Source organism: Staurois parvus, unplaced genomic scaffold (genome assembly GCF_062004578.1).
Source record: "Staurois parvus isolate SC_StPar_1 unplaced genomic scaffold, SC_StPar_1.0 ptg000663l, whole genome shotgun sequence".
Taxonomy (NCBI): Eukaryota; Metazoa; Chordata; class Amphibia; order Anura; family Ranidae; genus Staurois; species Staurois parvus.
The window spans coordinates 476,864-489,497 of NW_028318459.1; the positions used below are offsets into that span (position 1 = coordinate 476,864).

General features: G+C 39.8%; 1 protein-coding gene across 6 annotated transcripts in view; it reads left to right on the plus strand.

Moving 5' to 3' along the window:
• CFAP74 (cilia and flagella associated protein 74) overlaps positions 1 to 12,634 on the plus strand; it is a 204,189-nt gene that overhangs the window by 169,186 nt on the left and 22,369 nt on the right. For all 6 annotated transcript variants that reach the window (XM_089651853.1, XM_089651855.1, XM_089651852.1 and 3 more), the window contains exons 31-34: positions 874 to 929; positions 3,573 to 3,692; positions 4,159 to 4,311; positions 7,547 to 7,676. In XM_089651853.1, the coding sequence (XP_089507979.1) occupies positions 874 to 929; positions 3,573 to 3,692; positions 4,159 to 4,311; positions 7,547 to 7,676 (459 nt within the window). The remainder of the gene's footprint in view (positions 1 to 873; positions 930 to 3,572; positions 3,693 to 4,158; positions 4,312 to 7,546; positions 7,677 to 12,634) is intronic.

The following is a 12,634-nucleotide window of genomic DNA, read 5'->3' on the forward strand; positions in this document are numbered from 1 at the left end:
TGGCAACCAGTCAGCTTATATCTTTCGTTTTTAAAGCTTAAAGGCAAAGTTTACGTTTACCAAAAACTGCTTATGCACATAAGGGATGTCTTTAGATAAAAACAAACTGTGCAGCTTTGACCAAAATTGAATAATGCCCTTGCTATAGGTGTAGGCCATTTCAATACCTCATGAAGCCTAGCCTGAAAACTCCCAGGACATTGCTAATAGAGGCCCAGCAATTACTGTCCACCTTCAACATCACAAGAATGAGCTTTTCCTTTGATTCAAACCTCCTCACATGCTTTTGCTCTCCCCTGTTGCAATAGCCCTGAGCTCTGTTTGAGAGCTTTCTCCTTTAATGGTGATGATTAGCAGTAAAAGCTGAGCCTCTCTTAGCAACATCCTACCAACGTCCTAAGAGTTTTCAGGCTTCGTGAGGTACGTAAATGGCCTAAAGCTATAGAAAGGGCATTATTCAACTTTAGTCAGAGCTGCACAGTATATTTTTCTCTACAGACACCCCTTATCTGCCATAAGCAGTTTTTTGGTAAAGGTGAACTTACCCTTTAACCAAACAAGCTGACGATATACACTGGACATTTACATCAGTATATCCGAAGTAAATGTCCAATACTGTCCTGTCCGTTGATATCGTACCACATCCTGGTTCAAGGTGAAATCAGTGTTCACAACCCTCCCTATATATACAATTAAATAAATAATAAAATGAATAAACAAACATTACATTCCCACCAATGTCATTAATGACATTCCTTTGTTCATAATGGTCTATTTAAATTTTATTTATTTGGTATACAGTATATGCCTGCATTTTGTTTTTTTGGCAGAAAATTTGATTTTCAAGCCTATATGTATTTGTGTTTATTTCAGGTCAAAAATTAGTGAAGACAGTTTCATTGCAGAACATTTCAGCTGAGTCTGTGGAAGTATCCTTCAAGTCTCAATACGATAGGTTTAATTTATAGTGTTGGGATGAATTCATATTAGCCCTTGTTATTGGCACTGTATCCTCTGTCACCTAAAATAGCAATTTCCTAATTAAGTCTGACCTTGTCATTCCAATATTGCATGTATGGGTAACAAAAAGCAGAAGACATTATACTCAAAATTTTTAATTATGAATACTCTCCTATAAAAATAATAATAATAATAATGTAATATATCCCCAAAAAATGTATTTAAAGTAAATGTTAATGCAAATCTGTATAAAGGCTATTAGAATATAAGCTATACAGCTGTAATGCAAGTTTTTTGACATGCTTTGTGGACACATAATATACTGTTATAGCAAAATGTCAGGCAAATATATGTTTATTTTGGTGACTGCATGCGTTTTCTTTTTTAGGCTTTTTCCCTTTATTTTAATTTGTTGATCTGGCCAGTAAGTCTGTTATTTTTCAATTTCCTTTAACATCTTTTATTTATTTGTTTTGTATAAAACCTTTATACCAAAAGGAAACAATACTCTTGCTGTAGCTGCTTAAAAAGTGTTGGCTGCAGTTTGGCGTTAATTTGTTAGTCAAGCCCAAATCTACTAGTACATCTAAAACTACCCTTCCCCAGACTGACAGTAGTGCTGTCTAAAGGTGTCTGTTGCTTCTCCAGTGGAGTAGAGACACACAGGAGTGGAATGGAGTGAAGACACATAGGAAGTGTGTTACTGGACAGATCAACAGGTGAAAATAAAGGGAAAAAAGCCTAAAATAGAAAACTAATGCAGCTATCACATTTATGGACTGGAAAACTACAATATATTACATTTTTGTTTTGGGGTTTTAATACCACTTTAAAGTAATGCTTTCACTTTGCCCATTCAGGCCACACCCTGGCCACCCTATGCTATAAATTTTATCCATCATTACAGCTGCCACCAAAAACCCAGTGTAGGAGTTTAGAGGGAGCAACGATGTCACCCACCCCCATCATGTGACATTGCTCAGGCCTAGTGATTGGCTGCTAGGCCTGAGCACTGTGTCATGGGAAAAGATTCATTCTCCCCGCTAATCAAAAGCGTAGGGATTTCACAGCAGCAGGCACTGAAGGAGGAGCAGCAGTGCTGAGGAGGTAAATATAATGTGATGAGAGGGTGGGCTTTACACATACTCTGTCGCTTTCCTCTTAATGGACAAGGGGGTCTCTTTAAGCTATGTATTTAGTAGTTTGCCTGGACCTCTGCTGGGCAAGGTGACAGGTTTTATTTAAATACATATCTATTTATTGTTTTAAACTGCAAGTTATATGTAGTTGTGTGCTGCCAGCTTTATGATTTACAAACGTTTGCTGTATGTATATAATTTTAACTTCGTATATCTCTGGATCTGCAGATTGTTTTGAATTTATATTTCTTACTGAAGGTAACCTCTGTTTACGCAGTTTTTTGTCATATCCTCAGTTGTCTAGCTTTGTGACAGGTTTACTAAAGTTATACCAGTAACCTTTTTCTGACTATAAGTTCTTATATGACATTTTTACACGTTCTACTCCTGTATATTTTAAAATCTAATTAAATACAAGTATGTGAATGCTCCCCCTAGTGGTTATCTGTTTATAAGGGAATTTAATTAGCAGCTCTAAACCAACAATAAATCAAGCCATAAATTATGCGATTGCTTAATTTTCTGGTTGCAGGAAAGAAAATTCTTTGCTTCCTTCATCAACACAGTCAGTGTTGATGGGGGAAGAGGGAAGAGCTATTGTGTTCTCCTAGCAGGGGGGCACAAGGAGCCCTCCCTGCCAGGAGAACACAAAGATTACTGTAGCTGTTGGCAATAATCGCATGCTAATAATCCAACATACCGGTAGTAACCAATTCGATCCATCATTCAATTATTGATGGATCGACTTGGATACAATCAGCCTGCCCATCTTGGTCTAAATGATCAGGAGCAAGATTTTTGTGAGGGAGAGGCACTGATTGCTTGTTCCTGATTCACACAGATCCTTCCTCTTTCCTGTGGTTTATACCTGGAAATTTTGGGGAAGCCAGCAGGCCACTAGTTAATAGATTGAGCTTGGTCCTGCCAACAGGTATGTATTTTACTGGTTAGTGCTGCAGAGGAGGTGACATTGCAATACATCTCCTAGATTGTAAGCTCCAAGGAGCAGGACCCTCCTTTCCCTCTTGTATTGAACTGTATTGTTGCTGTATTGTCTCCCTTTATATTGTAAAGCGCTGAGAAAACTGTTGGCGCTATATAAATCCTGTATAATAATAATCTGTGTTACCTTTTTAAAGTATACCTGTAAAGAGAGAACTGAGGTGGGTGGCTACTAATGCAGACCTCCTTCTTAAAATGCTTGCTGCCTGGTACTTTTTGAGTCACAGACCTAAAACAAGCATGATGTAAATGAGTGTCAGAAAAATGTCAAAATAACTTACTGTACCTGTATACTTGTTAAACGTTAGTGATTTAACACTGAAGCCAATACATCAGCCGGAGAGCCAGACAACTAACATTCTAAAACGGACAGGTCAGCACTGGCATTTTGTTTAAAAGAAATTACATAATCTGTAGGTATACATGTTGTATTACTTTTCTCCATTATGAACCTTGACATATTCATTGTAGCCACGTTTCTCAATTCTGAACCCATGTGGTCCTTTTTCATTGCTCAATCCGATTGGTATTGTGGAGCCTGGAGCAAGTTGCCATCTGTTTATTGCCTTTGAACCTGAGGAGAGTAAAACCGTAAGTGCTCTGACAGTAAATAATTGCATTTTCGAATGGTGATATGTAAAATATACACACCTAAGCAGGTGGCATAAATATTTCCAAAGGTTAAGTGGTAAATTAAAATACTTTCTACATAAAAAACAGACCTTGGTTTAGACCGATGATTTCACAGCACATTGTACGATGCAGTAAACTTTATTTAATCCCCAGCTTCATGTAATCAAATGGTTGAAACTGCAGTTGAAATCAAACCCACATAAGAACCAGTCGAAGGGTATTGTCCATGGATTTTGATGCCAGTTTTGATCATTTGGTCATGTGAAATCAGAAAATTATTGAAATGATCAATGGCCAGTTGTTATAGTTGAAAGCTTCCAGGAAAATGGCCAGCCTTAAGTATCATAGGCTTTTAGAACCATGGCCTTTACTGTATGTACAGGACCACTGACCTTTAAACTGTTTGTGACATTTGTTGTTGTAGTTCTTTGAAAATCTGGAAATTCGCACTCAGCAAGCAACGTTGTCATTAGGTGTTAAAGGACAAGGACTGGCACCCTCTTTGACATGCTCAGTGGATGGAGTATTAAACATGGGCTATGTCTTAGCTAAAGATAGCACCACAGCATCATTTAAGGTAAACAGCTTCTTCCTGTTTTTGAAGGAAAAAAGATACAAAATATTGATTCCAGAGATTTCACTATTTAAGACAGAAAAGATAAATTTCCCGCATAGCTTAAAGCAGTAGTAAACCGCAGGTTAAAAAAAAAAAAATCTCTGCAAGGTAATGTCATAATGAAGGACTTACCTTAAAACAAAGCCTTCCAGTGGTGCACTGTCACCGCTGCAAAGGTTTCCATCTTCACCCGGTCTTCCTTCAGGGTTCACGAGCTCCAGCCTTCTGACTGGCCGAGCCACAATGACGTCACTCCCACGCACGGGAGTCCCTGGCCACAGCACAGTACTTTAAAGGAACTACACGAGTATGCCATTCCTTCAGAGCGCATACGCCAGTTTTAAAAAAAAAGTGAATATCTCCTAATTGTTTAGGAGATATTCATTTTACCTACAGGCAAGCTTTATTATAAGCTTACCTGTAGGTATAAGTAAAAAAAAAAGAGTTTGCTACCACTTTAAAGGATAAGTTCACTTTAAAAAAAAAGATAAAATTACCATTTTTTGCAGGTAAAAAAATGTGCATTTACATTTTTTTTTTTTTGAGCCTGGAAAGCATTGCAAGTTCATGGATGTTGACTATTCAAGTGCAAAGGTCAATTTATACACGGCTTTATCCTAAAGCATCCAATGCTCATCTAATGCTGGAGTGTTAAAGCAAATTTTATTACAGTATTACAGGTTACCAATTCTTGGATCTGGTGGATTTATGTGTTTTCTTTTTTAAGACTTTTTTTCTTTAACCACTTACCTACTGGGCACTTTTACCCCCTTCCTGCCCAGGCCAATTTTCAGCTTTCACAACTGTTGCACTTGAATGACAATTGCGCGGTCATGCAGAACTTGTCCGATATAAAATGTTTATAATTTTTTTCAGACAAATAGAGCTTTCTTTGGATGGTATTTAATTACCACTGTGCTTTTTATTCTTTGCTCTATAAATGAAAAGAGAGCGAAACATTTTTTCTATTATAAAACTTTGCAAACAGGTAATGTTTCTCTTTCACTGGTGTGCGTTGATGAGGCTGCACTGATAGGCAGCACTGATGGGCACTGATAGGCAGCATTGATGTGCACCGATGAGGCAGAACTGATGGGCACTGATAGGCTGCACTGATGAGGCGGCATTGGTGGGCATTGATAAGGAGGCACTGATGATGCTGCACTGATATGTGGCACTGATGGGTACTGATAGGCAGCAATGATGGGCACTGATAGGTGGCAATGAAGGGCACTAATAGGTAGCACTGAAGGTCACTGACTGGCGGCACTGACAGGCACAGATTGGCAGCACTGTTGTGCAGCACTAATGGGCACTGATGGGCAGCACTGTTGAGAACTGATAGGCAGCACTTTTGGGGCTGCACTGATAATCAGGGTACGATGTGGGGGAGCGCTGTTTTCCATTCAAGTCTGTGGAGCCACAAATCACACTGTCACACTGTAATAAACTCGCACAGGACCATTTTTCAAATCACATCAGGTTTGCACTGTGAACAGCCTCCATAGAAATTCATGTTCTTTCACTTGTCATGCTATTCCATGCTTTCTGGAATGCATCAGTAGTTGCATCAGTATGAACCTGGCCTTAATGTCACCCGGTGATCCAGCCAGTAAATTTGTTAATTTTCAAGCTGTGCAGCAAAAGTAGCAGTTAGAGTGTTGAGACAAACCATTTACCAATGACAGTGGTGCTTATAGTGTTGCTGTAACTACTTAAAAATGTTAGTTGGAGTTCAGCTTTAATTTGTTAGTCAAGTCCATCTAAATCTGCTAGCCTAAAACTACCTTCGAGACAGAAATGAAATGAGCGCTGGACAAAGTACAGAAAGCGACATGCATGAAAGGCAAACACCAAAAGCCTCTAATAATAAATATGAACAGAACATGCAGCGCTGTTAAAAATCAATCATACATGTAGAAAATAATACATTATAAGAAGAGTGATAAGGCGACCGCTGCTAAGTAATGGCCCATCAAAATGTTCATAAATTGCAATGACATAAATATCTCCATAAATTTCTCCAATGAGAGTGTTCTTGTGGTACACAGTGCACAATATCACAATGAAGTGGTGAACAAATTGGTGACTTCCGTGACCATATTCCTCCCACCGAAATGAGTGTAGATTGCACTAACCAGAAAGCGCAATAGAAATGTGAATTTGAGTATTAACCAACTCCTGGTCATCCGTCTATTTAAGCTGGATCACTGGGAGGGTCATCAGGCTAGCATCCGCTGGGCAGAATATCCTAACCACAGGATCTCCAGATGTCAGGGGGTGTACACTCGTCTCACCAGCAGGGGGAGATTAATCGTTCCCAGTGTGGCCACCAGATGGTCCCCAAACAAACCTGTATACAGCCACTTCCGCATCAGTGCGGAAGTGGCTGTATACAGGTTTGTTTGGGGACCATCTGGTGGCCACACTGGGAACGATTAATCTCCCCCTGCTGGTGAGACGAGTGTACACCCCCTGACATCTGGAGATCCTGTGGTTAGGATATTCTGCCCAGCGGATGCTAGCCTGATGACCCTCCCAGTGATCCAGCTTAAATAGACGGATGACCAGGAGTTGGTTAATACTCAAATTCACATTTCTATTGCGCTTTCTGGTTAGTGCAATCTACACTCATTTCGGTGGGAGGAATATGGTCACGGAAGTCACCAATTTGTTCACCACTTCATTGTGATATTGTGCACTGTGTACCACAAGAACACTCTCATTGGAGAAATTTATGGAGATATTTATGTCATTGCAATTTATGAACATTTTGATGGGCCATTACTTAGCAGCGGTCGCCTTATCACTCTTCTTATAATGTATTATTTTCTACATGTATGATTGATTTTTAACAGCGCTGCATGTTCTGTTCATATTTAAAACTACCTTCTCACCAGACTGACAATGCTGCTGTTAAAAGGTGTCTAAATTTCTTCTCCAGTAGAGTTGAGACACCCAAAGACTGGCCAGATCACCAGGTGAAAATAAAGGAAAACATAGCCTAAAAAAGAGAAGACAAATGCAGCCAACACATTTAAAGATAGCTAAGCTGCAATATATTTAATTTTAGTTTGTGGAGATAATACCACTTTAGCAAAGCTTCACCATGATCATTAAACAAAGATTTTTTTTCATTTTGTTTAAATAAATTACTGATGTGCGTTTTATTGACAGCTTTTTTCTTTTTTTACAGTTACATAACTCATCAACAATTCAGGCAAAGTATACTATTAAACAGGGAAGTCTGTCTGTTACTAGATACGAGGAGCTTCAGAAACTTCCAAGTTTTATTCGGTCAGACAAATCTACACCCAGCTTTGTCGGTAAACATATTTATGATCTGCACAGGAGAATCCAGCTGTTTACAGTTGTGTTATATATGTGCTGTCCATTAGACATAGTTAATGATACCAAGAAAATTGTGTAGCAATACACTGCATTAAGGCCTCTTTCACAAGGAAGTAAAAAACGCCACTTTTTTTTTGCTGATCTAAACACAGGTGTATTGTTGTCTATGAAACAATGCACACGGCTGCTAAAAAGATCGGTAATACAGCAATGCCATAAATAAAAAATAGAAAATGTTACATTTGAGTGCAGTCATATAAGCACATACAAGTGTATACATATGTAGATTGCAACACTGGCAACTAGGAGAGCATGAGTAATTTTAAGTATGTATATGCACGATTATGCAAATACTTTATGGAACATTTTTTTTAGGATCTTTCTGTCAAAAAGATCCTGAGTATAAACATCAGTAAATGATTACATCCATGTGCAAGAGGCTGAAGTGTATGTCCAACTTTGGACAGAACGATGAAGAATTAGATCTCCCGTCGGCTGTGTATTGCAATCTAGGACTCTGTTTTCCCTTCACTTCCTGTCTTGGTAACAGTGGTTTCACAAGACAGGAAGTAGGAGGAAATCTTCAAATGCAAAAGAGACAAAAACGGAAGGTTTTACCCCCTTCATGACTGGGACATTTTTTTGCTATTCAGCACTGTGTGCTATTTTAACTGACAATTGTGTGATCATGCAACACTGTACCCAAATGATATTTATGTCATTTTTTTCACACAAATAGAGCTTTCTTTTGCTGGTATTTATTCACCACTAGGTTTTTGATGTTTTTTGCTGTATAAGCAGAAAAAAAATATTGAAAGTTTTAAAAAACAAAAACATGTTTTTCTTATTTTCTGTTATAAAACTCTGCAAACAAACAATCTTTCTTCATAAATGTAGACCAAAATGTAGTCTGATACATTTCTTTGGTAATAATAACCCAAATCAGTGTATATTATGTAGTCTGTGAAAGTTATAGAGTCTTCCAAGATATATTTGAAAATTATTCAATCCTGCTATTCTATACATAAAACAGCGCAGCGCTAAATGGTAACAAGTAACTGTAAAACTACTAATAAAGTTCAGTAAAGATAACAGTTCGTGATACTATAAAGTGCCAGGTGACTGGTTAAAAACTCGATGGTGGTACTCCGTGAGAAATGGCAGAAATGCGCACTCACTGGATGCATATTAGTTATACACATTAAGTATCACATCCAGGGGTGTCCACATCAGATATAGGTCTGGTCAGGGTTTAAGCTAATTCTCCCTCAGAGATGGTAAACAGCAGGTGCCCAGGTAGCAAATTATTTAGATCCAAGTAACCAGAGTTCCCTTTAAGGGATGAGCAGAAGAGGCTGCCTGCTTACAGGGTAACTTCCTTCTCTGGGTAAAGCAACTGCATCACAGAAAGCGGGCTCTGAAAATAAATACTGTGGCGCAACAGCTGAGATGCTCTTAGTGCTGATGTCACGATATAAGGTCAGGTTCAGAGACCAGTTGCTATAGCAGTAAAAGGCTTACCTGAAACCAGCAGGATTGGTACACCAGCGGGTCACCCTGGGAATGACGCAGGCTCACCTGAGGTGCGGGGTCTAAGTATTAACCGTATTCACCAGAGCTCCTAGTGGTGGAGATGGACATGGCTGCGTGACAATACCAGGTCGCAGATCTCAGGATCACCCCACCAGGGAATGAGCAGACTGGGAACCAATAGCGGATCAACAGGTTAGGGATCAGACAGAAGCAGAGTCAGTCACAAGCCAAGGGTCGGTCACAAATGGTAGCAGATCAATTGTAGTAGGTTAGGATGAGACAAAGTCGTGGTGAGGAACAAACCAAAGGTCGGTAGCGGAGGTATAGATGGCAGCAGGAACAGTAGCGGGATATTGGCTGGAAAGGCACAATAATCTGGCAAGGAGGAAGTGCATGGACATGGCTTTTATAAGGAAGTTCATGGGAGGAGCAAGGAGTTCAAGGTTCAAGAGAAATCAAGGCACAAAGCAGGATTATCCAAGAATTGTCAAGGGAGCTGTCCAGCATTCCAGATAGCTCAGTGAGAAGAGACACTGCCTCTCACTGCAGAAGGACCAGGTTTGATCCCAGGCTCTGACAGCTGAAGATACAAAGATTCAGGGAGGGGTCCTATCTTGATGCAAGGCAGACAGGATAAAAGAAGGGGTGGGGCAGTGCTGTCAGCAAATCTAACCTATGTTTTGTGCTTGCTGGCCTGTCACGCTGCAAAACCAGAGTCTGGCACTTCTATGGAAGTCTAGACCTTCCATAGAAGTGCCAGACTCTGGTTCTGCAGTGTGACAGGCCAGCAAGCACAGAACATAGGTTAGATTTGCTGACAGCACTGCCCCACCCCCTTCTTTTATCCTGTCTGCCTTGCGTCAAGATAGGACCCCTCCCTGAATCTTTGTATCTTCAGCACTAAGTGCATCTCAGCTGTTGTGCCGCAGTATTTATTTTCAGAGCCCGCTTTCTGTGATCCAGTTGTTTCACCCAGAGAAGGAAGTTACCCTGTAAGCAGGCAGCCTCTTCTGCTCATTCCTTAAAGGGACCTCTGGGTACCTGGATCCAATTAATTTTCTGCCTGGGCACCTGCTGTTTACTATCTCTGAGGGAGAATTACCTTAAACCCTGACCAGACCTATATCTGATGTGGACACCCCTGGATGTGATACTTAATGCGTATAACTAATACGCATCCGGTGAGTGCGTATTTCTGCCATTTCTCACGGAGCACCACCATCAAGTTTTTAACCAGTCACCTGGCACTTTATAGTATCACGGACTGTTATCTTTACTGAACTTTATTAGTAGTTTTACGGTTACTTGTTACCATTTAGTGCTGCACTGTTTTATTTATTCCATTTGTAAGGTTTTATTTGGTTACCTTGAGTGCTTAGCTGCTGACTGGATAGCGTTCACTTTTACATTTTATTATTATAATCCTGCTATTCTGACGACCTATCTTATTTCTTGATGCCCTAAAATGCCAGGACAGTACAAATATCTTCCAAATGACCCCTTTTAGGAAAGTAGACAGTTTAAGGTATTTAGTAAGAGGCATAGCGAGTTTTTTAAAGTTGTCACAATTTTTTGGAAAATGAAAAAATAAAAAAAAATTTTTCCACAATATTTTGTTTACCAGGGCAGTACAGTGTCATCTTTTCACTGGTGTGTCGATGATCAGGGATGCTAACTGGTGATAGAATATAAAAAAAAAACATTTTGAAATAATTTTGTATTCAAATTTTTAAGCTTTTTTTTTTTTTTCATAGTGACACTGTATTACCCAGGGGAGAATGATCAAGGATTTTTTTTTTTTTTTTACACAGTGACTGCTTGTTGCAGTGGTGATCACTGTGATTGATTTGTTACAGTGATTGCTGTTACAGTGATGATCACTGTAACAAGCAATCGTTTGAGCTGTCATGAATGGTTTTCCTTCATGACTCATTGTTTATTATTGTGATGCTGTGATTGTTCCACAGCTATCACATGGTACAGGATGCTCAGGGTGCTGTGATTGGCCCAGGTACCATGTGACCAATCACAGATCACATGCAGTAGTAAACAATGATGTCAGGAATAGATTCCATTCATGACTTTCTGCTTACTACATGATATGTGATCAAACATCCATCATATGGTATATGGGCCACTCACACCACTCGAGCATCGCAATTTGGATACATCAGAGCGCTCTACGAGCACTGCAATATACCAGTCTGTCCCAGTGCCTGAGGAAACCGCCAACCAGCAGTAAATATATCACTGCTGATTGGTAAGTAGTTAAATGGAATTATAATGGAATTGCACAGAGCGGATTTAAACCTCCTCTTCTCAGGTCCTCCGCCAGCACTGCGGGCCCCTCCTCCCTGTCCAGTGCCCCTACGGGAAGTCGCTTCCCGCCAGCACTCCGGGCCCCTCCTCTCTGTCCAGTGTCCCCACGGGAAGCTTCTTCCCATGGCTGCTCATTCCCGAGCCCCACTGCTGCATCCCTTGACACAGACAGCGGCACTCAGGCCCCCCCTTTCGCTCCCTCATCACTAGCTTTCATTGACAGCACTGGGAACCAATGGCTCCTGGTGCCCTAGCAAAGCCAGTGAGAAATGGAAATGAGGGTAGAGAAGAGTTCTACATGGCACTGGATCAAATGAGGGCTCAGGTAAGTAAAAGGGGGGTGAGGGGGGATGCTGATGCCTAAACATTTTTTACCTTAATGCAAGGAATGCATTAAGGTAAAAAAATTATTAGGCTTTAGAACCACTTTAAGTGTCATAAAGAAATCTTTTTATCATTTGTCTGTGTATCAGTTGCAGGATTTACTTCTGAGCTAATGCTGTCTCATACTTGTCATTGAAATCTACATTACATGAAATTGTATCATCTTTTTAAATATTTATAATTCTAAATTTCCCTTGATGTGGAGCAAAACACAAAAAAGGCTTTACTATTCAGAGAACATATTCTTTTCCTGCGCTGCTGCTGGCTTCACTGACAGCAAATTTTCCTTTCCCTTTAAGGGCTTTTTCAGCTCCTTATGGACCACATGTGCATTATGGTGAAGTATTTAGTTTGTTGGATAAAGGCAGCCCATTCATTTTGAGTGCACTACCAACACAAAACAACAGATCAAAAACCAGACTTGCAGCATTTTTTTTTATTGCTGTGTGTCATAATACACACCATGTGGGTTGTGGTGCATTGCAGCACATTCTTTTTTGCATCTAATGTACTTGTGCATTGAAATGCCATGCTATAATAATGGCACTGCAATGTACTGCACAAAGTGCCATGTGTTACCATGCTTTGTGGTCTAAAGGGGCCAAAAAAAAGTTGCACAATAACAATCACCTAGATTTAAAACTGTGAAAAGTAAACAAAACATTAAGTATAGCCCTCATTATTGTTTTCTTTTTAA